At 56.4% G+C, this 27,285-nt stretch overlaps 2 protein-coding genes across 6 annotated transcripts in view; both read right to left on the bottom strand.

Moving 5' to 3' along the window:
* Window positions 1-331: 331 nt before the first annotated feature.
* Window positions 332-16,676, bottom strand: Mfng (MFNG O-fucosylpeptide 3-beta-N-acetylglucosaminyltransferase). Of its 3 annotated transcripts, XM_023719004.1 has the most exons (9): window positions 16,140-16,676; window positions 11,120-11,168; window positions 10,734-10,836; window positions 10,384-10,537; window positions 6,734-6,819; window positions 5,185-5,350; window positions 2,746-2,831; window positions 1,686-1,816; window positions 332-1,113 (listed from the first exon to the last, which is right to left on the bottom strand). In XM_023719004.1, exons 1-9 carry the CDS (start codon window positions 16,392-16,394, stop codon window positions 902-904), a joined length of 1,242 nt encoding a protein of 413 aa, XP_023574772.1. In that variant the 5' UTR covers window positions 16,395-16,676; the 3' UTR covers window positions 332-901. The 3 variants fall into 3 exon arrangements, with proteins under 3 accessions (XP_023574772.1, XP_023574774.1, XP_004634646.1); XM_004634589.2 differs by lacking the exon at window positions 1,686-1,816 and having other exon boundaries at window positions 953-1,113; window positions 16,140-16,668; XM_023719006.1 differs by lacking the exons at window positions 1,686-1,816; window positions 2,746-2,831 and having other exon boundaries at window positions 16,140-16,672.
* Window positions 16,677-19,399: 2,723 nt separating this feature from the next.
* Card10 (caspase recruitment domain family member 10) overlaps window positions 19,400-27,285 on the bottom strand; it is a 32,760-nt gene continuing 24,874 nt past the window's right edge. For 2 of the 3 annotated variants that reach the window (XM_023719012.1, XM_023719011.1), the window contains exons 13-21: window positions 25,663-25,822; window positions 25,291-25,390; window positions 24,623-24,866; window positions 24,402-24,471; window positions 23,376-23,469; window positions 21,446-21,604; window positions 21,246-21,361; window positions 20,680-20,792; window positions 20,268-20,502 (exon numbers count right to left, since the gene is read on the bottom strand). In XM_023719012.1, coding sequence (XP_023574780.1) covers window positions 20,268-20,502; window positions 20,680-20,792; window positions 21,246-21,361; window positions 21,446-21,604; window positions 23,376-23,469; window positions 24,402-24,471; window positions 24,623-24,866; window positions 25,291-25,390; window positions 25,663-25,822 — 1,291 coding nt within the window. Of the gene's footprint in view, window positions 20,503-20,679; window positions 20,793-21,245; window positions 21,362-21,445; window positions 21,605-23,375; window positions 23,470-24,401; window positions 24,472-24,622; window positions 24,867-25,290; window positions 25,391-25,662; window positions 25,823-27,285 lie in introns of all 3 variants that reach the window. The other variant, XM_004634591.2, reaches the window with a different exon arrangement.

Below are 27,285 nucleotides of genomic sequence, written 5' to 3' on the forward strand. Positions count from 1 at the left end.
CTTTCTGTCACCCACAGCCTGGGGACACAGGGCAGGGGGCACAGCTTGCAACATTACCACACACAGGAGGTGACATGGCACCAGTACACACACCACACGTGCAGCCTTACACACAGGTGTGCCAAGGGTACACATCACACACGTGTTCACACACACATATCCTCACAATTGTGACACAGGCACACACTAAGCCTTCCTCTCCCCATGCTGGGCTGTGTGCTAAGTATTTTATCACACCACCGGAAGTGACTACCATTGCCACTGTGGCAGACAGACCAAAAGTCCTGCCCCAGTCAGGAACCCTTTGGCTACACAACGGACGAGACTCCAAGAGACTTAAATAAAGGTTTAATTTCATACAGAGCCAGATACTGGAGGGACAGTTGTGCATGATTGTCTTGGCCTTTCCCTGGAGGGCTCACAGTGGCTTCCCCAGATCCAGGCATCACGCCCACATTAACAACAGGAAGGCAGGCTAAGGAGCCACCAGACCTCACCCAGCATATTGGCTTTGCTGAGTTCCTACTGGCCAGGGCCAGGTCACATGGTCACTCCTTCAGCAGGGCAGAGAAGGAAGCAAAAGGATCACCATGACTGGTGGGGACCTATTCTGATCATCACCTGGCTCAGAGCATCCTGAGGGTCCAAAGCCTGAGTATTCTAGCAAGAGCTGGGCAGCATAGATCCCCTAGAAAGGGACTTCATCGGTCACAGCCCTGGACTGTGCCATGATTCCCCCCCAGGGACCCTCAGGGACAGGGGATCCAGTCAAGGAGCTGGAGTTGTGGCCACTCCTTGAGCCCTAGGAGAGGACACGGAGACACCAGCCAGCCCAAGTGTCCCATCCACATCCAGCTGGCCACTGCAGGTGACAGGATCCAGCCCTGAGACTCTCTGGCCCTCACCCATCTCCAGGGTCTACAGTGCTTGGTGCCAGCTGCCATCTAGATCCTGGGCTTCCCGGCAGCCTGGCACCCACTGAAGCCTGCCGCTGGCCTGAGAAGGCAATGGCACAGCCAGAAGTGCTGCCCACCCCTGCCCCCTGTTCATCGGGCTGCCAGCTGAGGGCACCAGGGTGTGTCTGGGTAGAGCAGGCAGTGTAGGGAGCGAAACCTGCAGAGAGACCGAACATAGACAAGACAGTCACTCATCCCTGTCCTTACCCCACGGACTCCAGAGAGGTGTCCCACACACATCACTTGTCACAGAAGTGATCTGGAATGGGCACTAGTAACACTCAGAGCTTATCTTAGTGAGAGAGGGACATGCAGTCCGTGCCTAATGTTAAAAATGTCCCCAGAGTCACTAAATGTCCTCAGTAGGCAAAAAACACCCCTAGTTGAGAATCACAGGTTTTTGAGAAACTTCAAAAGCCAAAGGTGGCATCAGGAGACCTCGGCTGAGTCCAGGCCACCTGACCCCACGGAAGTGGGTCTCCAACGGATCCAGCCCCAGGAGATGGAAACTTATGAGTCCTTCAGGCTTAGACAAAATGTAGCATAATTTTGTTTCATTGCTTTCAACTCACTACGTGGCCCAGGCTGGCTCTGTACTCTTGACTGCCCTCCTGTCAGCAGCTCCCCACCCTGAGTGTGGGGATGACAGGTGTGCACCAGCATGCCCAGCTCAACACTGACTCTTAAGCCTCTTGGCCCGTAGTTCTAGCTTGCACTGGGTTTTCACACCTGTCAGGCAGCTTGTGCCAGGGGGAGGTGATGCTTTCGTCTTGCAATTCTGGACTGGTGCTCTGTAAGGAGCCGGCTGCATGTCCTCAGAACGAGCAACCTGATCAACAGCCTCACGAGAGGGGCGCGCTCTGCCACACCACAGGCAGCCCTGTGAACCTCAGGGCCCGGGCCCCCTCGGTCACAGACTTCCCATGCATCTAAAATCCAGATTGAGCCCGGGGCCCTTGAGGGTCCCTCGACACCGCCCAGCCCCAGGGACATCACTGCCCTGGTACACACTCGGGTAGCTTGGCTTCCACTCCAGCACCTATCTCCCCAGCAGGCTGCGTATGTGCTGTCCCTGTCCTGTAGACAGTGCTACAGGTCCTCCATGTCACCCCGGCTGAGAGGTCCCCGCAGCCCCCCTCTCCAGCTGGTGTCAGGGCTCTTACCCTCTCCCACTCAGCCACCCCATGCTTCCCCTTCGTCCCCACACAGCTGTGTCCAGTGGGCCCAGGGCTCGCCCACCCACCACCCCCTCGCTTGCAGTCTCCCTGCACCCCTGCTTGCTCCCCAGTTCGCCACCCCACCTCCCTACATATGTGCTGGGCAGAATGACAAGAAGGGTGTCAAAGAAGCAAAGAGCCAAAAAAAAAAAAAAAAGAAGAAGCAAAGAGCCCCCAAAGCGGAGGGGGGGGGAAGAGCCCCCAAAATCATTAAATAACTCCCTGCCCCTATGGGTATGAAGTCCCACCATCACTAGGAGGACCTCTTTGCTCATCGCAGACCACTCAGTCTTCCAGGGTACCTGATGAGCCCAGAGGCTCAGAGCCAGGAGAGCCCTATACCACCACGAGGCCCAGCCTTTGGATGTTACAGATGGGGAGACTGAAAATCAGAGAGGTCAGGATGCTTGCCTAAGGTCACACAGCAAGCCAGCCACACTGACACCTACGCCCTGCTCTGTGCAGTCACCACTGCTCCCTGCTCCTCTCCCTCCCAGCACCTGCTTCTCCAGTGCCAGGGCTCAGCCTCCACCCCACCCCTTCCCTATCTCAGGTTCAGCCCCCAGACCCACCTGGAGGGGTCCTCTTCAGGCGAGAAGGGACCTGGCAGCTTAATGACGTTGAGTTTTCCCTCAAATACACCATAGCTGAGAGTGACCTGGGCAGAAAAAAGCAAAGGAGCAGTGGAGACTCACTGGGGACCCCATGGGGGCAGCATCTGGCACTATGTGGGAGTGGATATATTTTTGTTACTTGTTGGTTAGTGCTGGGCAAGTGCTCTCCCTCTGGGCTCCATGCCAGCTGCCACAGGCTTCGGAGACCTCCCTGGAAGGGAATTCCCATCCTGCAGGGCTGACTTGTGCCCCAACCATTGGCATCTCAAGAGCTCAGCTAACTCTGGGGCTGATGACCCCCAAGCCTAGGGACTCACAGCTCAAGCCTCACCACAGGGAAGGCCCATTTCCAACAAGCTTCTCCCTGGACTCAGCACAGTTTGGACTCTCACCATAGGCCCCCACAGGTCCCGGCCACCCAAAGCCTCCATGGCACCATGCAGGGGGTGTGGGATGATTTCAGCAAAGAGGCAGAGGTGCTGTGGTCACAGACTGGGGGCCCAGGAGCCTCCCAGCCAGGGCTCCAATCCCCTCTGCCCCATGCTAACTGTGCACCACAGTTAGTTCAGCTCTCCAGGCCTTGGTGCCCCCATCCTCGGTCAGCCCTCCGCACGTGAGCTCCACATCCACAGACTCAGCCGCTTGTGCATCAGGAATATTCTAAAAAGTGGGGCTCAGTGGTCCCTGCCTTTAGCCCCAGGTACTGGGGAGGCAGAGGCAGGAAGATCACACATTTGAGGCCACCCTGGACAACACAGCAAGACCCTGTCTCAAAATAAGACTTGTAAAAAGGGTTGGGGATGTAGCTCAGTGGCAGATCAACCACTTGCCCAGAGTGCATGAGGCCCAGAGGCACAAAAAGATACCAATAGTCAAAAAATCACATCTGGGGCTGGGGAGATAGCTCAGTAGAATAAGCATTTGCCTGGCAAATGCAAGATCCTGAGTTTAATCCCCAGTATTGCCAAAAAAAATAAAGAAATAAATAAAATCACACCTGTATTGAATAAGTACAGATTTTTCTTCTTCTTCCCCTAAACAATACAGCAGAACAACAACTTAAATAACATTTACATTCTATGGCAAGTGCAGGATCCTGAGTTCAATCCCCAGTACAGCAAAAAAAAAAAAAAAAAAAAAAAAGAAAGAAAGAAAGAAAGAAAGAAAGAAAGAAAGAAAGAAAAAGAAAAAGAAAAGAAAAATCTATCCCTGGTACCAAAAAAAAGTACATTAGGCATTATAAGTCCTTAAAAGCCAGGCAGAGTGGAGAACACCCATAATCCCAGTACTTGGGAGGCTGAGGCAGAAGGACCACTGGGAGTTCAAGGCCAGCTTGGGCTATATTAGTGAGCCCAAGGCCAGCCTGAACTACATAGCAAGACCCTGTCTCAAAAAATAAATAAATAAAAAGGAATTGAGAGATGATATAAAGTATAGGGAGGATTATGTACATTATGTACAAATCTACCACCCTTTTCTGGCAGTCTTAATGGGATTGATCACCTCTAGACTCCCGTTCCAGACCTGGTCAACCAACACTACTTCCTCTGGGGCTGGGATCTGAGGAAAGACAGAGCTCTCTCCATGGGATATGGGGGTACACCTGGGGCTGCCATCCTGCCAGAAAGAGAGTGAGCCTATCTGAGGACAGGCCAGCACATGGGACAGCAGATGGCAGAGGAAATGGTAATGGTCCTAAGTGCCCAGACCCAGCCAGACCTCGCAAGCCACGCCCTCAGCTTCTCGGCTTAGCGCACGCATCTGCTTCAGGGCTCATGCTGAGTTTCTGTGTCTGGCACCCCAAAGGGTCTGGCCGTATTCTGGCCGTCCCATCCGGGACCACATGTGGGGCTGGAAGCCAGGTCTTCAGGGGCAGCAGTCACGCCAGGCACCCTGCCTGGCAGAAAGGGAACCTGCTCCTTCCCTGGTGCCTTGGGTTAGGAGGAAAAGCAGGAAACAACTGCCAGGAAAGTTATGATGCAGGAAGGGGCTCCCAGTGGGATGTCACAAAGGGTCAACCTGACTGGGCAGAAGGGATGTGTGGAGAGGGAGGGACAGGGGAGCAGAGAGAGACCCAGATGGGGCAGGATCAGGAAGCAGGGTGGTGGGGCCCAGAGACAGCTTCACCTCCCTGCAGGTCCTCCCAGCTGGCTCTTAGAGACCAGATCAGGGAGTCCCAACAGCACAGAAGCCAACCTTTGCAGGTTAGAGATGAGGAGAGCTGTGTCACAGAGTGTGCTATTATGCAGGTCCTTTGTCACCCTGGACTTCAGTTTCCCCACCCATAAAGGATGACCATACCCCATCATCTTGGGTTTCAGGCTGATTTCAAATTCCCCCCCTTCCTTTGTTGGGACACTTCCTCTCCCACTGTTGCCTGCCCCGGGGCTGGCTCACCTGCTCCAGGAGCTGGGCAGCCCCCAGCAGCTGCAGGGTCTCCAGGTGGGAGTGGAAGAGGGGGCTGGGCAGCAGGCGTCCCCCCAACTTGCACTCAACGATGTAGCCCACAGTGCAGTCATCGGGCAGCCGGATGAGAGCGGATGTGTCCACAAAATGGGAGCCACTAAGGGAGAGAGTGGACTGCAGCTGCAGGCACAGCCCCCCCGCCAGCCTCCCCCCCCCCCCTCAGCCCAAGCAGTGAGCTGACTCTGCACACTGCGTGACTCATTTAAGACAGAAACCTCTGAGAGACTCGGATTCCTGTTCTAGGAAATGGGGATGAGGAGGGGCCTGGCTTCTCAGGGATGCTGGGAGAAGGTGCTGGAGGCGGGGTATGTAGAGACCTTCTCTGCTTGCTTCTTTCAAACCTTGGCTTGCTCATGTATTCTTTGTCAAGCTGAAGGATCTACTGCCCCAAGATAGGGTGCTGAAATGCAGATGAGAAACAAGTGCTCACCAGTCTCCAAGCAGCCCCTACTCGGGGACACACAGACAGAAAGCATGTCACTTGAGGCAGGGCTGGCATTAAGTCAGAAGAAAGTATGCGGTGGGGGGGGTATAGGGAGGGTGAGCAGGCTTCCCCAGAGGAGGTGGCAGCTTTTAGGAGGTGGCAGCTTTTTAATGGAATCTCACAGGAGCAGCTGGAGTCCACTGTGTGCCTTAGGAAGGGGGAGAGCTGTGTCGCATGGGACACACGACTGGCTGTACACTCCCATTAACGCTGCATCCTCAGAATGGGGGCAGAGCTCTTCCCTAACATGCAGCTGGGGCTGGGGAGATGGCTCAGTGGAATAAGCACTTGCCTGGCAAGTGCAAGGGCCTGAGTTCAATCCCCGGTTCCGCAAAAAATAAATAAATAAATAAATAAATAAATAAATAAATAAATAACTTGCCTAATATGCAGGAAGTACCATAGAGGTAAGCAGAAGCCAGGATGAAGCACTAGGCATGGGGATGACCCCGCGGGACCCTTGTCAGCAGGGGCAAAGCATCACAGGCTGCTACAGTGGCAAATAACAGGGCCTTGGAGCTAAACCGAGCAGCTGGGAAGCCTGGAACCTGGTGACCTCAGACTTGCTCAATCTCCCATGGCTTAGCTTCCTTAGTTGTAGAAACAAGGCAGCCCCACCCTCTCTCCCACACAGTTGCTATGCTCTCGGTGAGGCCCAGACCAGCTCAGAATAGCCCTCAGTGCAGCGCCGTGGCCCCTGATGCTGTCTGTGCACAACAGCCTGCCTGGGAAGACCAAAAGGCCAGGCTTCTATCCATCCAAAATACCAGGGTCCCTCCACCTCCCCACCGAGTTTCCACTATCCCAGGTGCCGTTCCCGAGGTTCTCTAGTGCTATCCCAGCTCAAAAGCCACCTTTTCCAGGAAACTTGTTTCCAACCAAAAAGCCTTTCTCCCTCCTCGGAGAGCCCCTACTTGGCCGTCCCCTTCCCTGTGGCATCGCCTTGGCAGAAACCCTCACGCACACGGGCTGCCACCCCAGGGGGTCAAAGATTACCTGGCCCAAGGAGCCATCTTCAAAGCCAGTTTGCGGTTGATGCAGAAGCCAGCGCCCCCTGTGGCAAACCAGAACTGTACCAGCCTCTGGAAAGAGAAGTCCAAGGTGTGGAGTGGGTCTGGAGGTGGGGCTGGCCAGGCACCTTCACTCCCAAGCATGGCTCAGACGATCTTTATTTCACAGTCACTGGAGACTTGTTACAGCCTGGCATTGTTATGCCATTTTATAGATAAGGAAACCAGCCCGAAGTCACACAGCTAATTATGAGTAAGGAGATCCCTAATCCAAATCCAGCTGCATTCTGGTTCGGTGGGACATGTACTATCTTATCCACCCGCTGCATCTTGCCCCTTTCCCTGAAAAACTTCGCGCGGTTGGAGATGGGATGCTGTCAAACAAGCACCTGCTTCCCTGGGCCGCAGGGATGTGGGCCGGAATCCTCTTGAAAGATGGAGCACAGGGCTACACCTCTTGACCTAGCGATTGGCTCAGCAGCAGGCACGTGACTTAGACAAGCCAATCAGAGTCCTAAACTATGAGAGCACTCAACTATGAGAAAAAGATACTCTCTACAGGGTCACTTGTGGGAGGGGCTGTTGTCAACACCAAACCACTGCCACTCCCAACTCTTGGGGCCAAAAATGGCTTTTTAGAAGAAAAAAAGAAGGCTGAGGCCCTTCCTGGAGTATGGGAGGCTGTCTAGGGGCCCTTGCAACCCACAAGAGTCAATAGCACCTCCTTAGGTTTAAACCACTTTCTGTCCCTGACCACCATCACCTCTTCCTTCTCCTTTATGAGAACTCCAAAAATCACCATGGAAATGCTTTACCCTTCAGCCGTACCATCTGTGGTTCTACCAAGTTCCCTGAGGTGACCTTTCCCAAGTGCACAGCACAAGGTGGCAGTGAGGAGAGCCCCGGGCCGGAGGCAGGAAAGCCTGAGCCTCCTCCCTGCAAACTGTGTAACCTTGAAAAGCCACGCCCCTCTCTGGGAAGCCGTCACCAGGAGCACATCGGTTCCGCTTCCGGAAATCCAACGCCTCTCCTGGCCTAGAGGTACCTCCTGCTGAAGATTGTGCTTAGTCTCCTTCTGGAAAAGCTGAGCTGACCTTTGTGAGAAAGGTCCATGCTCCATGATGGCCCCCGAGGACCTGACACACAGGCTCCCCAAAAATGCTCGTCTTTTTAAAAAAATTAATGAGTGTATGTGGCTTCCTCTTTCAGATCAGTGTGGTAATGAGCACAGAATTTGCAATATTTTTTTTGGGGGGGGGGTTGCTTGGGTTTTTTGTTTGTTCGTTTGTTGGTTTGTTTTGAGACAGGGTTTCCATTATGTGGTTCAGGTTGGCCTTGTGCTCACTTTTTGTAGCTCCCAGGATGATCTTGAACTCATAGTGATCCTCTTGTCTCAACCCCCCAAGTGCTGGGGCCAGCATGGGCACCCAGGGTCCCAGGGTTGACACAGCATGCGGGTCTGGGGTTCCAACTCAGGGCCTGTGCTTGCCAGGTAGGTGTTTATGCCTCTGAGCTATCTCCCCAGCCCAAGAAGTAGAAATGTTAAGTGCCTTGGCCAATGCTAAGGGCCACAACCCAGGAGAGGGGACCCAGGCTCAGAGAAGTGAAGTCACTGGTCTGAGGTTCAAGACCAGGGACCAACCCCACGCCAGAGTTCTTGTTCATTTTGCTATTCCATCCTGGGGGACTCCAGGATCTGAACAAGCCTGGACACTTTGGGTTTCTGCCACACTCCAGGGTTCAGAGTTCTAGAACCCCACTTTGGGATATAAATGAATAAGAGCATCATACACATTGTCAGGGACAGTATCTGAGCAGGGACAAGCGTTGGGTGTGTCCCGACAGGTACTGGACCTGCCCAGGAAAAACACTGATCAGAAAGGAAGGCTGGGCTGTCTTCACTGAGCGCTGACTCCTACAAGTGTCCATTACATGTGCCATCCTGTCCCAGGGACTTTCAGAAATGGCTCATGCAATTATTCTGTGCTTGGGGCTGGGGATATAGCTCAGTGGCATAAGCACCTGCCTGGTAAGTGCAATGTCCTGAGTTTGATCCCTGGTACTGCAAAAAAATATATATATAGTGAATTATTCTGTGCTTACAAATGCCCTGTGAGTAAGAGCTGTTGTCATACACAAGGAAATTGAGGCACAGAGGGGTGAAGTGACTGGTTGAGGTCACCAAATCAGGAGACAGTGGGGCTGGCGAGGGAAAACGAGGTCAGGCTCTAAGTGGGGTGAGCCCCAAAGGCAACTGCTCAGCCAGGTTGAGAGGCCAGGACAGAAGCATGTGCGTCCCAAGGCCCCCAAGCTCCCCAGGAATGGCTCACACGCCACTACCACTACCACCACACGCCACCCTGGGGCCCAGGAGGATTTAATTAGAGCTCAGAAGCTGCTGAGCTGCTGATAATTAAGACTTCAGTTTCCCCAGTGAAGCAGATGGTGACTGGGGAGGGCAAGTGGCCAGGGCGTGCCCAACTCCTGCTCCAGGCCCTGCCTGCAGATGGGGGACCTCCTGGTGCCTTCTCCCTGGGGCCTAGGGAGCCTGAGCAACTGGGGCCACCTACCTCCTGGGGGACAGGGGAAAACTGTGCCACTTTGGGGACAAGTGTACACAAAGAAATCCTTCCCTGTTTATCTAAAAGTCAGATGTAACTGGGTTTCTGGCTTTTTGTTGGTTTTCTAAATCTGGCAGCTCTCATCAGTGTCCGTCAAGAATGAAGGTCAAGGTGGTTCTAGGGCCCTCTCTTGATCGAGGGGTCCACTCTCAGTTGATGATTTGAGGAAGACCTGAGAGGGAGTGCCCAAGGGAGGGAAGTGTTTCGGGGCACAGAGGAGCAGCAATTTACCTGCCCGATCCCTGTTCCAGGATTTTTTTTTTTTTTTTTTTTTGGCGGAACCGAGGATTGAACTCAGGCCCTTGCACTTGCCAGGCAAGCGCTTATTCTACTGATCTATCTCCCCAGCCCTCTATTCCAGGATTTTAACAATCTGCACAAATACCAGGTGGCCAGGAGCCCCATTTCGCAGTCAGGAAGTGTCTGGTCACTCATGTGACGCCCCCAAACCACTGCTCTCTGGCGACCGAGGACTCGCCTACATTACTGCAGTCTTCCCATTTCACAGACAATACCGGGCTGGCCTGATAGCTCAGCGGGGTAAAAAGCGCCTGCTTAGGGCTTAGCATAGCAGGCTGGGGTTGGATCCACGGTGTGTTGTGCCGGTCCCACCCCTGGGGGCGCGCTGAGACGGCGACTGAGACTGAACGTGGTGGTGCTCACCTGTAATCCCAGCGCTTGGGAGGCTGGAAACAGGAGAATCACTACGAGTCGGATCTACATAGTGAAACCCTGTAGACCCTGTCCTAAATACAGGACACACACACACACACACACACACACACACACACACACAGCCACCGGCCTAACCCCAGGGACAGCACCGACTCTGCAACCCTGAGCCCAGCGCTCCTTTCCATCCCGCCCCTCCATCGCCCCGCCCCTAGCCCCGTCCCCAGGGCCTGCGGCCAATGACGAAGGAGGAAGGGAAGACGCCCCCTCCATCGCCCCGCCCCTAGCCCCGTCCCCAGGGCCTGCGGCCAATGGCGAAGGAGGAAGGGAAGATGAGACAGACCGTGCGATTGTGCGCCTGCGGCTCAGAAGTATGGATGGGCCGGTTTAGGCTGGGTTTGCCGACATAGACGTCGTGGCCCTGCGGCAAGGCGTTTAGCAGCTGTAGCAGCGCCCTGGGGTTCACGTAGTTGTCGTCGTCCACGTGGCAGAACCACCTATGGGGATTGAAGCGGGACAGTGAACTTGAGGTGCGTCCCCTACAGTCAATCAACAGACATCTGGGGGTGGCCAGGTATCCTTTCAGACCCCTGTTTTGTGCTGGGCACCCCGCTGCGCAAGCTTTGTGAGCAAGGCGTGCCCAGTTAGTGGAGAAGGACTCAACTGAGTCCCAAGAGACCCAAGATCACTCACCGGAGCCTGCTGGCCAGAAAGGCGTCAAACTCTGCGGCCATCTTGCAGGACAGGGCCAGGTGGCTGTGCTCTGCGGAGCAGTTGGTGACCACAAGGTGGGACCCTGCAGAAGTGGACCATCATGGGGCCCCGCCCAGCTCCTCCTCACTGCCCACCCTCAAATAGCCCGGAAGGGCTGCCTCCTGCTTTGCACTGAAACCCAGGTGTCCAGGGCCTTATCAAGCACCCCTTCCCCTCCCAGCTGCCACCTCCCTTAGCAAAAGGGGATCCTTAGTGTCAGAGGTGCACTCTGATTCCTGGGAAGCCCCACACCACAGCACAGCCACCTGCTTTTCCTGACCTCAGACAAGCCTGAAACCCTGGGAACCCAAAGTGGGTGGAGTTACCCAGTCTCTCCCGGAGGCCTCTGTCCCCGCTGTCAGTGAAGATGAACGTCTGGAAAAGAGAAGGGAGGTCAGGGTCAGGTGTGGCTACCACTGCCCTGGGCCATCCACAGCCCACCTGCCCAGGTGGGTCCATGCATAACAACCTGCTGTCCACCTGCAGGGACAGACACATGCCCATGGTCATTTGGTCCTTTCAGAGCAACGCACACACACACACACACAGCTTCTGTGGCCTCACACACACTCATTCCCTTTACACACCCTTGGCAGCATTGTGCTCTCTCCTGTCACCCACACGTCACAGTCACAGGTGGTCACTGAGGCCACAACAACACAATGCTAAACTCTCTGTCAAGACCCAAACTATGGAAGGACCCCATGCCCACACTCTGAGGCCCACAAATCATTTAGGAGATGGTGACACTTTCACAGCCCAAAACCCTTTCACAAGTGCAGAAATCGTGCACCACGGCCTGATCTGGCTCTCCCCCGCCACTGGACAGGCACCCACCAGAACTGTGAACCATGCCTGGTCCCCAACAATCCACTCTAGATCTTAGGAGGCAGATAGCAGGATCGGTCCCCTTCCCAAGGGACAAAACAGGCTAAGCCAAGAGCCAAGGCTGGGATCCCAACCCATAAACCTTGGGTGTATGTTTGCCATCTCCAGGTGGGCTGAAGCTACGCTGATACAAATAAACCAAATGCAGATAGATGAGAGGCAGAAAGAACCCCTCCAGAAGCAGCCCAAGGGCAAGGACACCTGGCCAGCAGGGACTGTCACATCCATCCCAGGCCCGGCCCAGCCCCTGCGGAGCCTCTCAGCTCCTGGGCAGTTCTCCTGGGCGCCTTCTAGGCCTCCCCAACCCTTGTGTAGTCCTGCCCAGCACTGGCACAATTCCAAACTCCTAAGTAAGGAAAAAGGAAAAAAGGGTCCCAAGAAGCAATACTGAAGGCCCTACGTCCCCCATCTCCTGCTCCTTACTCTCCAGGCTCAGGGCCTCTGGATGCAAATGGTCCTCCTTGCCCACCCACAGCTCTCTTCTGGGAACTGTTCCTTCCAATCACCCCCTGCCTTGGTTTATCCATCTGTCACACAGAGGGCCATAACAGCCATGAGAGTAGAATGAGACTGTGTACAAAAGAAGGAGCAAGTAAGGACTGTGAAGCCAGGCTCTGCTTCTTTTATTCCAGGAGAAACTGAGGAGCTGAAGGACAGAAGCCAGGCTTGGGCACAGGAAGAGGCAGGAGGGAGCCAGGCAGACCTGTGACCCAAGGCCCAGGACCACAGGCCTGCCACTGAGTCCCACAGCGGATTGCTACAAGACTGCTCCACTTCCTTCCATCTGCTTCCCTCCCAGGAGCAGAACCAGGTCACGCCCTTACCCACCACCCTGGGCTAACGCCTTCCACGGCTCCCTACTTCCTCTGGGACAGAGGCCAGTCTGCAAAATGTGACCAGTGGGGTGCACCTGACCCCCAAACCTTGCCACCTGATTCAGTTTTATCTCAGCATTTGCTGTCTTGCCCCTGAGGCTGCTCTTTGACCAGATTTCATCTTACACACACACACACACACACACACACACACACACACACACACACGCCCTCTGAGCCTTTGCACATGCTGTGCTTTCTTCCCTCTCTCCAGCTGCCAGTTCAGGTGTCATCTCCCCCAGGTAGCCTTTCCTGACACCCTCCAGCCTCGCTAGGGGCCCCTCCCTAGGCCCTCCTATCTCATCTTCTAGGGTAACCCCAGCTTCTTGGTGGGGGAAATGGATCTCTTGGTCCCTCTCACAGTAGGACTGCATCTTGGAGACCACTGGCCTGGTCTGATCTGTCTCCCTGTCCTAGCAGCAGCTACCTCTAAGCCCTTCATCCTGGGGTCTGCCTCCTGCCTCCCTTGAGACTTAGCCAGGCTGAGTCCCTGATTACCATGGGGAGAACGTGGGTGACCCAGGCCCAGGTCCAGGTCCTCACTATTCCACCTGGTGGTGCCACCGCCAGGAGGCTGCAGGCACTCCCATCCGTACCTCCAGCCCTGGCCATTGTCTGAGCCCAGGGCTTTCAAATCCCCAACAGCTGAGACTTCTCCTGGGAGAGCTGCACCTCAACACTGAGCTGTTCCTCCAAAGAAAGGCTTGCTGGACATGTAACTCAATTGTCAGGCTGACTCAGAGGAGCCTGGGCTACACAGTGAGTTCAAGGCCAGACTGAAAGACACAAAAGGACCCTGTTTCAAAAAAAAGTGACATAAAACATTATTTTTAAGTTTTTAAAAGGGGCCAGCCAGATAGCTCAGCAGACTAAAGCGCCTGCTTAGGCAGAGCGCAGTGGCTGGGGTTCAATTCCTGACATGCAGTGCCTGCCTTACCCCCGCAGCATGCTGAGATGGCAACTGAGACTGGGTGTGGTGGCGGCCACCTGTAATCCCAGTGCTTGGGACATTGAAAACAGGAGGATCACTAGGAGTCTGATCTGTGTAGTGAGATCCTGTGGATCCTGAACTAAATACATAAAAATACAAAAATAAAGTAAAAGGGCCAAAGGTGCAGCTTAGTGGTAGAGCACAGGCCTAGCATAGTTGAAGCCCTGGGTTCTATGCCCAGTGGAAAAAAAATAAAAAAAGAAAATTGAAAATGAGGTTGGGCTGCACTTTCTCCTGCCAGCTCTGCCTTCCCACTTTTGGAACCCAGAGCCTTCGAGTCACTGAGCTTCCTCTCATGCCCTCAGCTGCAGTTTGCCCACCCACAAATATCTCAGGTTAGTCACTGCTCACTGCCCTCCACAGCCAGCCCTGTGCCCACTGCCAGCCTGGCCTTCTGCCCCTCCCCAAGTCCACTTTCAGCACTCTCCTGTGGCAGAAGTCAGGCTGCTCCAGCCCTGCCCTTGGGAGCTCCAGGGCTGGCGCAGAGTGATGGGCAGAGCTTCCTAAGCCAAGGGCTGCATTTGATTTTTTAAGGCGGGGATTCTGACAATGGTTAAAACTTCACAGGCTGGAAAACAAAGGCACCAGGAGCCTGCTGGGCAGGGGACCATCTGCTGCAGAGAAGGCAGATGCCCCCTGCCCTGCCACTGCCCCAACCCGCCCCCCACCACTGCCTGGTCCCCTGCCCCTGCCCACCATGAGCCGACAGGAGAAAGAGAAAGGCTCCTCTCCAGCACAAAACACACAAGACACGCCTCCCTGTCAGCTGCACAGGGACAAAGGCAGCACACGAGCCCAGCCTGCTGCCGTAAAGGCCCACCTGCCACCCCACCACCTTGAACCAGCTGGAGCCCCAAACTACAGTTAACCAGCTCCAGCCCATTCCGGAAACTCCTGTCCTGTGCAGACAGGGAAACTAAAGGCTGAAGCAGGAAGGCCTGAGCCAAGGTCACAGAGAAAAATGAGTTACAGGGAGAGAGATGCTGGGTGGCGAGAGTAGGCCCTCTGTCCCTAGCTTCTTCCTCCAGCTGACCATTTTCCCTCCTTCAGTTTAAGGGGCAGGACCTCTGTTCTCTGCCCTCGCTCTGGGGTCCAGAACAGAATTCATCTCTGACTCTGCTGGGAACCCAGGAGTCGCTGTGCCTTCCCTGTGCCAGCCTGGTGCTGCTGGGCACAGACCCCCAGACGAAGGCCCAAGGAGCCACTCCTACAGCTATCGGAGCGCTGGTGACTCTGGGCTCCTGGGATGGTGCAGAGGAGACAGACCCAGCTGTGTCCCACTGAGCAAGTGTGTTCTTCCTCCCCGGCCTCAGTTCCCTCATGGGGGGCCAGGACACCATGGTGGGGAGCAAGACACGACAGGAAAGAGCCTCAGACCACGTGAAGCCACACTGCTGGGTACACAGACACAGTGCCATAAACAGGAAGGTCTGTGGGGAGGACCAGCGCCGGCGGCTTCCGCCCGCCTGCCTGCCTGCCCGCCCACAGAGCCAGGATCTCCCCAAGATGTGAAGTGTTGCATGGCGCAGGGAGAGTGGGGTGCTGAGCAAGGAGCACCTTTTCATCTTAGGAGCACCCGGCATCTGCACCTGTTGGGGGTGTGCCCTGCCTGGGGTCTCAACCTCCTCCAAACCTCCCTACCCCCTCCTTGAGCTCTCTTCCAAGGGCTCAGTCACTTCCTCCCCAGAGCCAGCAGCCACTCTGGGGACATGGTGTGTGTGTGTGTGTGTGTGTGTGTGTGTGTGTACCCTCCACCTTCCTAGAGATGCTGAATCCTTGGCTTTGCTCAAGGAGGGCACTAGGGGTAGGGGTGAGGTGCTGAAGGGGATTCAGCTTGGCAGAGCCACGGCCCCTCAAGGCATGAGCCCCACACTCATGCCACCCACATTTCCTCCTGTCATCGTATATCTCACACACTCAGGTTCCATGCCTGTGACCATGTGGATGAGGGAGGGGACACACACACACACACACACACACACACACACAGTCCCATTCACCATGCAGGCCACCACCCAGGCATGCACACACACACACACACACACACACACACACACACACACACACAGCAGCCACCACAGGAAACCAGTGCAGGAGGCAAGGTGCCAGCCTGGCGCACCTCAGGCAGCAGCAGTGTGTAGCAAGTTCTTCGACATTCAGAGCCAGAACAGGACAACTCCAGGGTCAGTTCTGAACAGCACAGGGCTGGATCAAGATCTCTCAGAGGCCTCCACTTCAAACCCACCATTCCCCCCAAGGTCAGGCTGAGCTGAGCTGGGTATGTGCACTGCCTGGGGTCTCAACCTCCTCCAAATCTCCCTGCCCAGTCACCTTGAGCTCCCGTCCAAAGCAAAGACCCTGCTGGTGTGGCCAGGGAAGGGAAGGACCCAGGCCACCCACAGGAGAGGGATTGTGGATCTGAGGAGCACCTTAAATCCAGCCAGTGTAGGTGCAGTTAGGAATGGAAGAGAGAGATGAACTCAGCGTAGGGCAGCTTTGATCCAGGCTGTTGGGAGCCCCAGCCCAGCAAAGAGTTCTGTGAGCCCCTCAGCCAGGGACCACTCGTAGGGCCCAAAGTCGCGCGCCTGTCACCTGTTGCTTGGTCCTAGAGACCCACGTGTCGAGTAGCAGGTCCAGACGGGAGCGGTGGAACGCCAGTGTGGTCTTGACCGCGATGAAGACGTCCTGAAGCTGCAGCCCGCGAGGCGGGGCACTCAGAGCGCTTGGCCCAGGGTGCTTCTGCGCCCCCCGCGGGGACAGGCTGGAGTGGAAGCGGACGCAAAGGAGCCCCAGGCACAGGAGGACCAGCAGCGCTGCAGCCGGGCCGCGGGGCAGCCGGCAGGGCATCTGCTCTAGGACCCCAGAGAGCTCAGCCCCCGCCTCCTGGCCAGTCCAGGAAGGGAGGCTGGACAGTTGGGGGCCTGGGCCCAGGCGCGGGGCGCGAGGCGCACGGGACACGGAGCTGAGCCCCGAGCAGCAAGCGCGGCCCTCCACCTGCTCCGCGGGCTGCGCGGCTTAGGGCGCAGGGCCCCGCCCCCACCTCAGCCACAGCCTCAGCCCGAGGGCGGGGCGACCAGGCCCCAGGGAGCTGGAAAGGAGGCGCTGCCGCGAAGGAAGGCAGCGTGCACAGAGCCCGTGGGCCCAGCCTTCCCTCCTCGGGGATCGCGGCGGGCCGTTGGTGCTTCAGCTCTCCCACCTTGGCCCGGGCTTCCACCTGCGTGCGCTCGCCCTCTCCCGCCCAATTGCATTTGGACTTGAAGCCCTCCTCCGGATGCCGCCTCCAACTCCAGCGCGACTGCAGAAGTTCTCTCAACTCCTCCTTCTCCACAAAGCATGGGAATGGTCTGTCCAGTTCAGAGCTGAGGGCGTCGGGCCCAGAGGCACGGGGTCATGCACTGAGACCCAGCAACTCCGGCACAGAAACAGCGAGAGCCTGCTCTCGGCCCTCACCTGGCCCATCAGACCGTGGCCACTTGGCAGTCCCTGTGGCTACTGCTGTCCCAGCCGACAGAGGACAGATGGAGGGCTTCTTCAGCCCTGCCTCCATGTTGTTCTGCAGAAGTCACTCTCCCCCAGCCCTGCACTGGTTCCCACCTTAAGATCTTCCCTCTGCTCCCTCAACCTCAGGCCAGGTACCCCGACTTCAGGACTTCTGCAACTGCTATTCTGAACACTTTCTCTAGGCATCTGCATGTCCTGCTTGCTTGCTTACATCTTCAGACCTTTACACGAATATCACCTCCCCCAGGAGGCTTTCTCCCATTGCTTTGTTTAAACTGCAGACCCTCTGCCCTCTTTCCTAAGCCCCTCAGGCCTGACCTGCTTTGCCCCCTGCCTTGTTGTTTTCAGCTCATATACTTTACTTATTGTCTGTCTCCTTCATGTGAATATCAGGACACAAATTTTTTCTCTTTTCATCATGGAATCCCCAGCCCTGTGCCTAGAACAGTGCCTGGCACATACTAGGAGCTCAGGAAGTGCTTGGTAATTAAATCCAAGAGAGTGCCCAATGGCTGGTGAACGGGACTGGCCAGCAGTAGCCCAGCCCTACATTATGACAAGGGGACAGGAAGAGGAAACCAGCCCTTTTAAGTGACCTTCCTATGGGGCAGCCCCCAGCCAGGCCCCTTCACAGCCAGCTTTCTCAGAACAGCATCACTGAGAGACAATTTCTGGCTTTACTGTTAGTTCAAATCCAACACAAGCACTCCCAGGCATCATTTATAAATCAGGAACTAAAGCATGACGCTGAGGTGACAACCGATTTCTGCACCTCACAGAAAGGACATGTAGGACAGATGTGAATGCAGGTGTACACTGCACAGGGCACAGGCTGAGCAAACCTTGTCCCCAACCCCAGGGAACCCCACTATCCAGCAACAGCCACATAGAACCCCATCCTACCACAAGGCAGAAGGGGGCTAGGATCAGGCAAAGTTCCGAGAGCTGGGAGCATCAGCAGGCTCCCTGGAGAAGGCATCTTAGGCAGGCCTCAAAGGTCAGGACAGAGGCTGGAAAACGCTAGGGCAGGGGCTGGCCTGATAGAAAGCTCAAGCTAGCACACCTGGGGTGGTGACACACAGCTGGCTGCCTGGGGACAGAGGGCAGAGAATCTCTACCACAGCAGGCCTGCAGTGGCCTGGGACACAGGGCACCTCCAGGGGAGCACCTAGTCATGTCATGGTGGTTGGGGAGCTTGTAGGTCCCAAGCAAGGCCCCCATGTCCCTTGCCCCCCAATCTGAGTCCACAGAGTCCACACCCAGCGCCCCACCCGCAGCCTCACTACCCAGCAAGGAGTGTAGGGGACCTCTGTTCCACCAGAAAGCACAATGGCCTCATGGGCAGTTAAGTGTGGTCCTTGCTGGGGGCCACGTGGCTGACAGAAGTCCAGTCCACAGCCCCATGCTACTCCAGGCCTTCACCCATCGCAGGGTAGACGGCTAGGAACCCCCTACCCCCTAAGCCCCCTCCCCTGTGGCATCTACCCACTTTTCCTCTTCCTCCTTCCACTGAAGATGGGGCTGCAGCCCCCCATCTGGGCCCCCTCGGCCCTGGAACCTTCCCTGGTTCCCAGATCCCCAGCCCTGATCCCTCTGGAGCCCAAGGTCTTATCCAGCAGCTAGCAAACAGCAGCGCAGCCCCAGTGCCTGGAGCCTCAACTGCCCCTCGCTCATGCATGCTTCTCTCTCCTCCCAGCCCCTACTAGAGCAGACCCTGCCTGCCTCAGCCCACTGAGTTAAGCCCAGGGAGAGCTCCTGTAAGCCCACGGCCCTGCCTAGCACTCAAGGGCTCCCTCAACACACAAAGCCCAGGTCACTGCCAGCTCACGTCCAATCTGGACAGATAGGCATTCTTCTCACTCCCTGGGCAGCTGCAAGCTCTTCTGGCCACCCTCAACACCTCAGGGCCGGCTCAGGTGCCTCAGTGGGGGCCCCGATGGCCACCTGCTTTGAGTCACATAATCAAGCAGTGCTTCTTGAGAAGAGCATCCAACCCTCAAGTTCAAGTGGCATCTCCTCCAGTCAGGCTGCTGGGATTGCTCCCAAGGCCACTGTGCTGGTTGAGACTCCTGCACTCGGCAGCTGGGCCCTGCGGGTCTATGTCCCTGCTCCGCAGGACAGGCTGGGAAAGGAAGGGCAGGACTGAGTGCTGGGTGGCCCACCTGTGGGCCCCCACCTGTCCTTTGGGGGCAGGTAAGGTGATGCCGGCACAGATGGCGGGCGGCTCTGGGATGAGTCAAGAGGGAAATTTGACCCTCCCCACGGGCAATCAGGACGGCAAAGTTGAATCCACCGGAGCTGGAGGTGGTGACAGAGAGGAGGAAGAGGGACCCCAGGCAAGAGGCCACCAGCACATATGACAACATGTTTAATGCTCCATATTGTGCAGCTTCTGAGTGAAAGGCCCGTTTGTAATCACAGGCTTACATTCAGGGCAGGGCAGCGCCCGCTGGGCCCTCGGGGCTCAGGCAGGGCAGCTGTGAGAACATGATCCTGGGTGTGCTCTCAGGAAGCACACACCTGTTAGTGCCCAAGTGTCAGAGAGTGGGCATGACATTTACACAGGACAAACCCACAGACACACATGAGAAGGCATGAGGGATACAGGTGACAGTGGGCCAAAGCAGCCATAATGGCCACGGGCAGCAGTATACACAAGACATGTGAACAGGGCAGGTGGCGGTCACCAGGTGCCAGGTTCAAAGCTCCTTCAAGCTGAGGGCTGAGGAAGACTCTGTGGCGCCAGGGGTAGGGACAAAGCCACAGCCTGCCCGATGAGAACCTGAGTGTGCAAGCTTGTGCACAGGTGTGAGAACTTGGACTCCAGGGTAGGCACTGAAGAAGATACAGACATACATGGTGAAACCCACGAGTGGGTATGTGGGGACACAGGATGACACACAGGAAGGCCCACAGCAGCAAGTACAGGGGCAGGTGGAAGCTTCAGCCCATGGGCTCCTATGGCCTCTCAACTGATACAAGTGACAACTACAGGTGAGAGTCCAGAGCGAAGGGTCCCACGCTGGAGCCCAAATTTCAAGGAAGGTTCAGGATGAGAGGGTCCAACTGGCCAGACACACAGTCTACTGGCTGGCAGCTTCTGCAGCGAGGAGGAAGCCAGACTCCCACTGGAGGAAACCCAGCTTCAGATGGAGGAAGCCAGGCCTTGGATGCAGGAAGCCAGGCCTCGGATGCAGGAAGCCAGCCCTCGAGGGGTCCTCAGGCCTCGCTGCTGCTGCCACTGCCACCACTGCTGCCCCGCTCCACCCACACAAGGCGGGCCTGCTCTTGCAGGATGCGGCCACGCACCACCTTGGCCAGCTCCTCCGCGTGGCCCCATGCATGCGCAGGCACCTGCACCCAGGAACAGGGCAGCCCCCAGAGTGCCTGCTCCGCGCTGCGGCACTGTCGAAGCAGCTCTGAGTCCCGCCCACCGGGCCGGCCCAGGAGGCCCCTGCAGAAAAAGAGTGGGCAACATCAGAGTAGGGGACTGAGGACGGAGCAACGGGCTGGGGATGGACAAGAAGAGTGGACAAAGCAAAGGAGACAATGAGTGAGACAGATGGTAGAGCCAGAGGCACAGAGTGACATCCTCTGAACATGGTGGCCCACAAGCCCTAGCCCACCTCACCTGACCTCGCGGATATTCTTCTCTGTCACCTCCACGTGGATGACGATGGGGTAGACATCGCTCTGCACCAGCTCCCGCACACCCCGGGCACCCAGCTCCAACAGGCAGTGTTTCTTTCCCAAAACACAAAGCCATGTTTACATCCCAGTCCAGGGACATCAGGCCCTACCCTACACTGTCCCCTATTACATCTGCCTGTGTGCAAGTGCTGTGTTCCCACCCAGAGGGACCCTAGCAGGGAGCAAAGAACTTCAATGCGAAGACCTGGACTCATGAGTGATACAGAGAAAGGTCACATTCCTGCTCCAGACCTGGGCCTCCCCCTCTGAAGGGACCGCCCACTCACTTCCTGAGGCCCTACAGCCCCAGTCTGCTCACAAGAGAGAAGTTCAAGGATAGAGAAGCACAGGTAAGGGCTACCAGCTTAACACCTCCAAGGTGACCCCGGTGAGGGCAAAGGCCCCAACCTGCCCACGTCACAGGTGAGGAAACTGAGGAGCCCTAGAGGCAGCACAAATGCTGGCACAAAAGAGCAGCCCCTCGGGCCCAGCACCCCCAGCACCTACCTTCCCAACCAACTCCTGGATGGTGCGGATCTTGTTGCCCAGCCCAGGGGTGGCAGGTTGGGCCTTGGGGGCTCCGGGTGCTGAGGGTGAGCACTGTTCATCTCCAGAAAGACTTTCTACAGAGCAAGAGCGAGAAGGACATAGCTCATTGGGCCTTGCTGCTCTGGGGCCTGGCCCTCCCTACTGGGGTTCAAGCTCACCCGCTGGGCACACTTGGAAGTCTAGCCGGGAGCTGGGCAGGTCCAGCAGGTTGCGGATGAGCCGGGACGCCAGGCACTCAGGCAGCAGCACCACCGGCCGCAGCGCAGACACCAGCAGCGGCCGCACCAGGCTGTAGGGCTTCAGGCTCTGCTCTGGCTCTGCAGGGGAAAGGGGTGTGGGGTGTGTGAGGCTAGTTCTCGCCTCTGATCCTCCAAACTAACGTCACACCTACCCTGCAGCCCATTCGCTTTTCTTTCTGAGTTGCACTGGCACGCACACGCACACACACGCACACACGCCCTACAGGGTTCCCCCATTTCCTTGCTGAGACCGTGCAGTGGGCTCTTCGCTCACCCTCTGCCTCACCCCTTCCCTGCACAGATCACTCTCCATGCAGCAGCCAGACGGAGGCTTCAAAACAGAACACCTGCTCTTCCACTTCCATCCACTCTCAAGCGCATGCTCTTGCCCCTGAGCCTAACCACATCTTCTCACGAGACTTTCAGAATCAAAAAGCAAAAGCTGCATCGTCCTCCCGTTCCTTAATGGATTCAGATGGAGACTGGTAATAAAATCAGGTTCCAAGAGGAAACACTGGAGGGAGACCAAGCTGGGATATAAGAAATGGCACAAGCTGCAGCACTTTTATCCCCTCTGAGGTCACAGGATGACACCTTCTTTATCATGGCTTAGAAGCTATCACCATATCAAACTAAAAACATACCACTGGTGGGACAGTTGTTTTTTTTTTTTTTTTTTTTTTTTATGTATTTAGTACAGGGTCTTACTACACAGCTTGGACTCCTATTTTCAGCCTCCCCAGCGCTGGGATTACAGGCATGCACCACCACGCCTGGTCTCAGTGGCTGGCTCAGCGTGCCTGGGGGCAGGGCCGATGTGTCATATGGTGCCAGTGATCAAAATCTGGTCCGGGCACTTGACTGGCACCTATTCTATTGAGCTATCTCGCCAGCCCCTGGTCAGGAATCTTCACCTTTTTCTGTGATTCCCCTGCTTTCAAGGTGCCAGTGGCTTCTCAGGGTCACAAGCCAGAGGCCACCCACACCCTGCACACAGATGACACAGACTGCCCCAGATCCCAGGAGTAGAAGCCACAGATGCCTGGGCCTCTCTGCCCTTGATGCCTCCAGTCACAGGGCTTCTGCTCACTGTGTGGCTGCCCAAAGCCACAGCCCTGCACCTCCCAGCCCAACTCCCTATCCTTAGCCCCTTGGGGTCCAGGGTCACCTCCCCTGGTACCCAAGTAGGCAGGGCCCCACCAGGTGCTCCAGGACACCATGTCCCCTGGTGGCCTCCTGCACTGCACATCTCACGCCTGTGTTCACCGTGACTTAATGTGACCTCAGCAGCCTCCCTGAGAGACCTGAGGAAGGGACCACTGTGTCCTGTGCCCAGTGATGTGCTCCATACCCACTTGCTGAGGCACAGCCCTCCAAAGTCCCCACAGGCAGCCGTGCCTTCTACCAGAAGCAAACTCCTCTTCATCCTCGGAGGCCACAGTTGAAACCACCTCTCCTCTAAAATGTCTCTGTCCCCCTTCCCTCAACATTGCTTCACCCTTCTCAGGGTTTCCCCAGTCTGTCTCTAATGTGGCCTCACTCTGCTGCCTCCAGGACACCCCCTGAAGTCCCCATGGCCTCTGCCAACACACACATGCATGCAGTTCAGCCACACTGCCACATGAGGACAGGCCATGCTGGGCACCTCACAGCCATGGTCACCACTAGCAGCTGCTGTCCACAAGATCCCCTCAACAGTGGTGGCCATTCCACCAGCAGGGGGAGCCTTGTCCCTCTAGCCCTGGCCCCACTGGGACCCTCACTGTTCTTCAGGGCACAAAGGCCAAAGGACACCCCCACACCCACTTTCCTGGGCACTGCAAACAACCCAGGACAACCTACCACTTACCTGAGCAGGGCTCTGGCAGCTGCTGCTCCAGGGGGTCCCCTGCAGAGCCCCCCACAGGCTTGGGTCTCACCAGCCCCAGGGCTCGCTTCTTCAGCTGAGGAGGCATGAAGAAAAGAGGGGCACCTGAGGCACACACCACCCCCACCCCAGGGAGAAAGAAGAGGACCCAGGCCTCTCTGCCCTGCTGTCAGGTTCCCTGGATATCAGACCTCTCCCCACCCCACAGCCCCAGAGAGAGGAGGGTGGCCTTGGCTAAGGGCACAAGTAGCAGAGCCAGTGAAAGGAACTTTATGCACACTGCACTTTAGAGATGGGGAGACTGAGGCAAGAGACCAAAAGGAGTGTTTTGTTACCAACTCTGGGTGCTCCGCAATGCGTTACCAATGTGGCGGTGAGTAGGAAGATTAATGAATCCAATATAAGAGAATTAATTATCCCCAACCTGGGAAATACGGAAGCCGGCAAGGGATAGTACTGGTCGTGGATGTGTATTGACTTCCTGCAGCCATACACTGCCCATTAGGCAGGTGCAGCAAACACCCCATTTTGCAGGTAAGAAAACTACCCCAAGAATGGGACAGTGAGCATCACAAAGAGGTCCAGGTGTTTGTCTAAAGTCAATTAGCTGCTCAGCACCAGAGCTAGGGCTCCCATCCTGCCCTGTCTCCCCCAGGTTTTGCCTCAGCCTGCTGTCTGGCAGCGTGGCCTCTCCCAGATATAACCTCTCAGAGGGGCAGTGGTGACCTGACCCACCCCTCACCCTGACACTGGAAGAGAAATGTGAGTGTTATCCGATGCCTACTAAGTGCCTGAGTTGCTCCAGGATGGGGGACAAATCTCATTTAATCTCTCACTCACCCTAACAGGCAAAACCCATTGTTGCTTCCTGGGCACACAGTAAATGATCAGTTAAATCCCAGCAGAGGGGCAGGTGTGGCTACACTTCCTCTCCTCCCCCAGGACTGCAGAAAACGAAGCCAACGCCTGCCCTTTGAGCCCCCTCCCTGCCCACCCAGCCCTGCTCACATTACTGCGGGGGCTTCGGTGCCGGCTGGAGGATAGGCATTTTTCCTGAACTTCAAGGAGCTGCTGGGCTCTGTGGAAGGGAGTCATGTCACTCACTAGGAGGGAGAAGGAAAGCCCTGTTCTTTCTTCCATCCCATCCTGTCCCAGAGGAAACAAGAGCACCCCCATCTTCACCCAGCTCCCTGTGGGACCCTATCCCCTAGCTCCTTGTTCCACCTTACCTCTGATAATTGGGCACCGTGCCCCGGTCGAGGTCCCGCAGTGTGAGGGGGTCGACCCGGGTGCAGAACCATTCCTGCCGCCGCTTGTAGGCCGGGTCCACCAGCCGCAGGATCTCCTGGGCTTTCACACTGAGTGCGTGGGGATCCGCTCGCTCAGCCAGCGTAAGGTTGGCTCGAATGTAGAAGGGCTCAGCTCCTGTCCCCTTCACCCAGGCGTCGAGAGCCTCGTGGAACGACTGGCAGGCTGTGCACGCGCAGGGCAAGGAGCAGCAGAGAAGAGGTGGCGTGAGGTGGGGGGAGGCTGTCTTGGGGCCACAGTGATTGCCCTCTCGAAGCCCAGCTGCCAGGCCCCCTCCTTCCTTCCTCCAGTGACTTAGGTCTAGAAGGGTAAGGATTCCCTGAGGCCACTGAACCCACTAGGAACAGAGCCACCGGCAATGGGTCCAGTCCCTGGGCACTTAATGCCGACTTTCACAGGAAGCTCAAAGAATAGAACAGAGGCCTACAAGCCCCCACGGAAGGCAGGAGATAGGGCAGCAGACAGGATGAGGCATCTCCTCAGCTCTTCTCCCCACCTGCCCTAGGCTGGAAACGTCCTCCCTGGGGCCGTGGGCTCCAGCTTTCTAGAACCCAGGAGCTCCCAGCCCCTGCCTCAGGCCAGGTTTTACCCTTCGAATCCAGCCGGGAGGGGAGTGTAGACACCAAGGATCTCTGCTGGGTCTCAACCTCCAGGCCCTGCCCCTCCAGGCCAGCACCTTCTGCGGTGAGCTGGGAGATAAGACAGGGAATGAAAGAAATTACTTTTAAGGGCTGGACTCCATCAAAAGGCTGTCAGTCTGCCCCGCCTCTCAATTTTTATCCAATCAGATTTTACTTAAAACTAGCTAAGGCGGGGAAAATAGCCGGCCAATCATGAAGCCAGCTTCTACTTTAGCCACTCCCAAAAGCTCCGCCCAGTGACTTTGCTCCACCAATCAGCATCCAACCCTGGTTAAAACACGGGCTCTACTCCCAGCTCAAGAAGGGGGGGGGGCGCTCACCTCTTTCGATTCTGACCTGGCCGACCCAGGGCCAGACAGCACCCTCCGCACCACTGCCCCTGACCATCTGTCGCCACGGAAGGACAGGCCATCTGGGCCCTTGTCCTGGGACTCTCGGCCTCCTGAAGAGCTCCAGCCAGACAACTGGATGGCCAGAGACCTAAGGAGAGAGAAGGGTGGGAATTTGCTTTGATGTAGTGGTTCCATTCCCAGGGGCACACCTTATCCCACCCCTAGGCCAGTGCACCTACAGAGGCCCTGTGCCTAGCGCACCCCCTCCTCTGCTCTGCCTAAATGCTTCTTCAGAGCTCAATTCAAAACCAGACAGATGTGGGGGCCCACAGTGAGGAGCCCCCAACTACCATGTGCCCATTTGCACTTCCCCTTTTGTTACCCCCACCAGACTCCTGGTGTTCAGGCTGAGTCCCTAGCACTAAATTCTGGGTCTGGCTTGCAGCAAAGGTCACTTGGGGGCCAGGAGATGGCTCAGTGGAGTAAGTGCTTCCCTGGCAAGCGCAAGGGCCTGAGTTCGATCCCCGGTTCCACCAGGAAAAAAAAGGTCACTTGGATGTCCAGGAAGGAGGGGCCGTGAGAACACAACACAACACATGGCAGAAGATCCTGGCTGCCACAGGGATGGGGGGTGAGGTGGGGAGGAGCCTTCAGGCTACACCTTTGGTGACAGGTAGAGAGGAGCTCGGTGTGGAGGACAGAGAATATGATGTGCACAAAGGCACAGGACAGCAGCAGCAGCACTTTTCAGGGTCACCCGTGCTCAGCTCCTTGCCCTGACCACTAATTTAGCATCCAGGGAAAGTGACCCCAGAAAAGACAAGCCAAAGCCAGCTGTGAAGGCAGTGGGAGCCCCGGACGGTTGAGACAGTCACCAAAATCGCCTCTCTCTGGATCACAGCCAATGAGGTCCTGTAGCCAGGCTCAGACACAAACAGAGCCCAAGTGCCTGCCATGAGCCTCCCCACACCCCAGCAGCTGCAGCGCATATCTAACCACAACGCTACCTGCTGGCAGCCCAGGTGTGCCAGGTTGCAGCGACATTCCACTGGACACCTCTGGGAACAGGAACCTTTGGCCCCAGGAGCCAGGCTTGAGGGTGAGAGCTGACAGTCCCACGCTGTCCTGACTGCACAGAGGGGACATGGAAAGGCCTACACCCAGCTGGCCAGGGGCTGAAAGTCCAGTGCCAAACCCCAGGAGACACTGTGCCCAGGATGTGGGCAGAGAAGCTGGTTGCTTCAGTCCTACTCTATGAAACTAGCACGTGAGCGGGGCGTGATGACAAGAGCCTCTCATCCCAGGACTCCAGAGGCTCAGGCAGGAAGGCTAAGGTCAGGGTCTGCCTGGGCAACACAGCAACTTGGTCAGAAAAAGGGCTGCTGGGAGTGATGGCACACACCTATAATCCTAGTACTCCACTCGGGAGGCTGAGGCAGGAGGATCCTTGAGAGTCTGAGACCATACAGGATGGATTTCAAAGAAATAGCTGTAGCACAGTTCCACAAGTGACGCCTAGCCACCAGTAACTGTCACGGTCATTATGCATGTCCACAACACACTAGAACTTTCTGCGATATCCTATCCTCAAACTGTTAGAAGTGCTGGTCA

This window comes from Octodon degus, unplaced genomic scaffold (genome assembly GCF_000260255.1).
Source record: "Octodon degus isolate 3935 unplaced genomic scaffold, OctDeg1.0 scaffold00064, whole genome shotgun sequence".
Lineage (NCBI taxonomy): Eukaryota > Metazoa > Chordata > Mammalia > Rodentia > Octodontidae > Octodon > Octodon degus.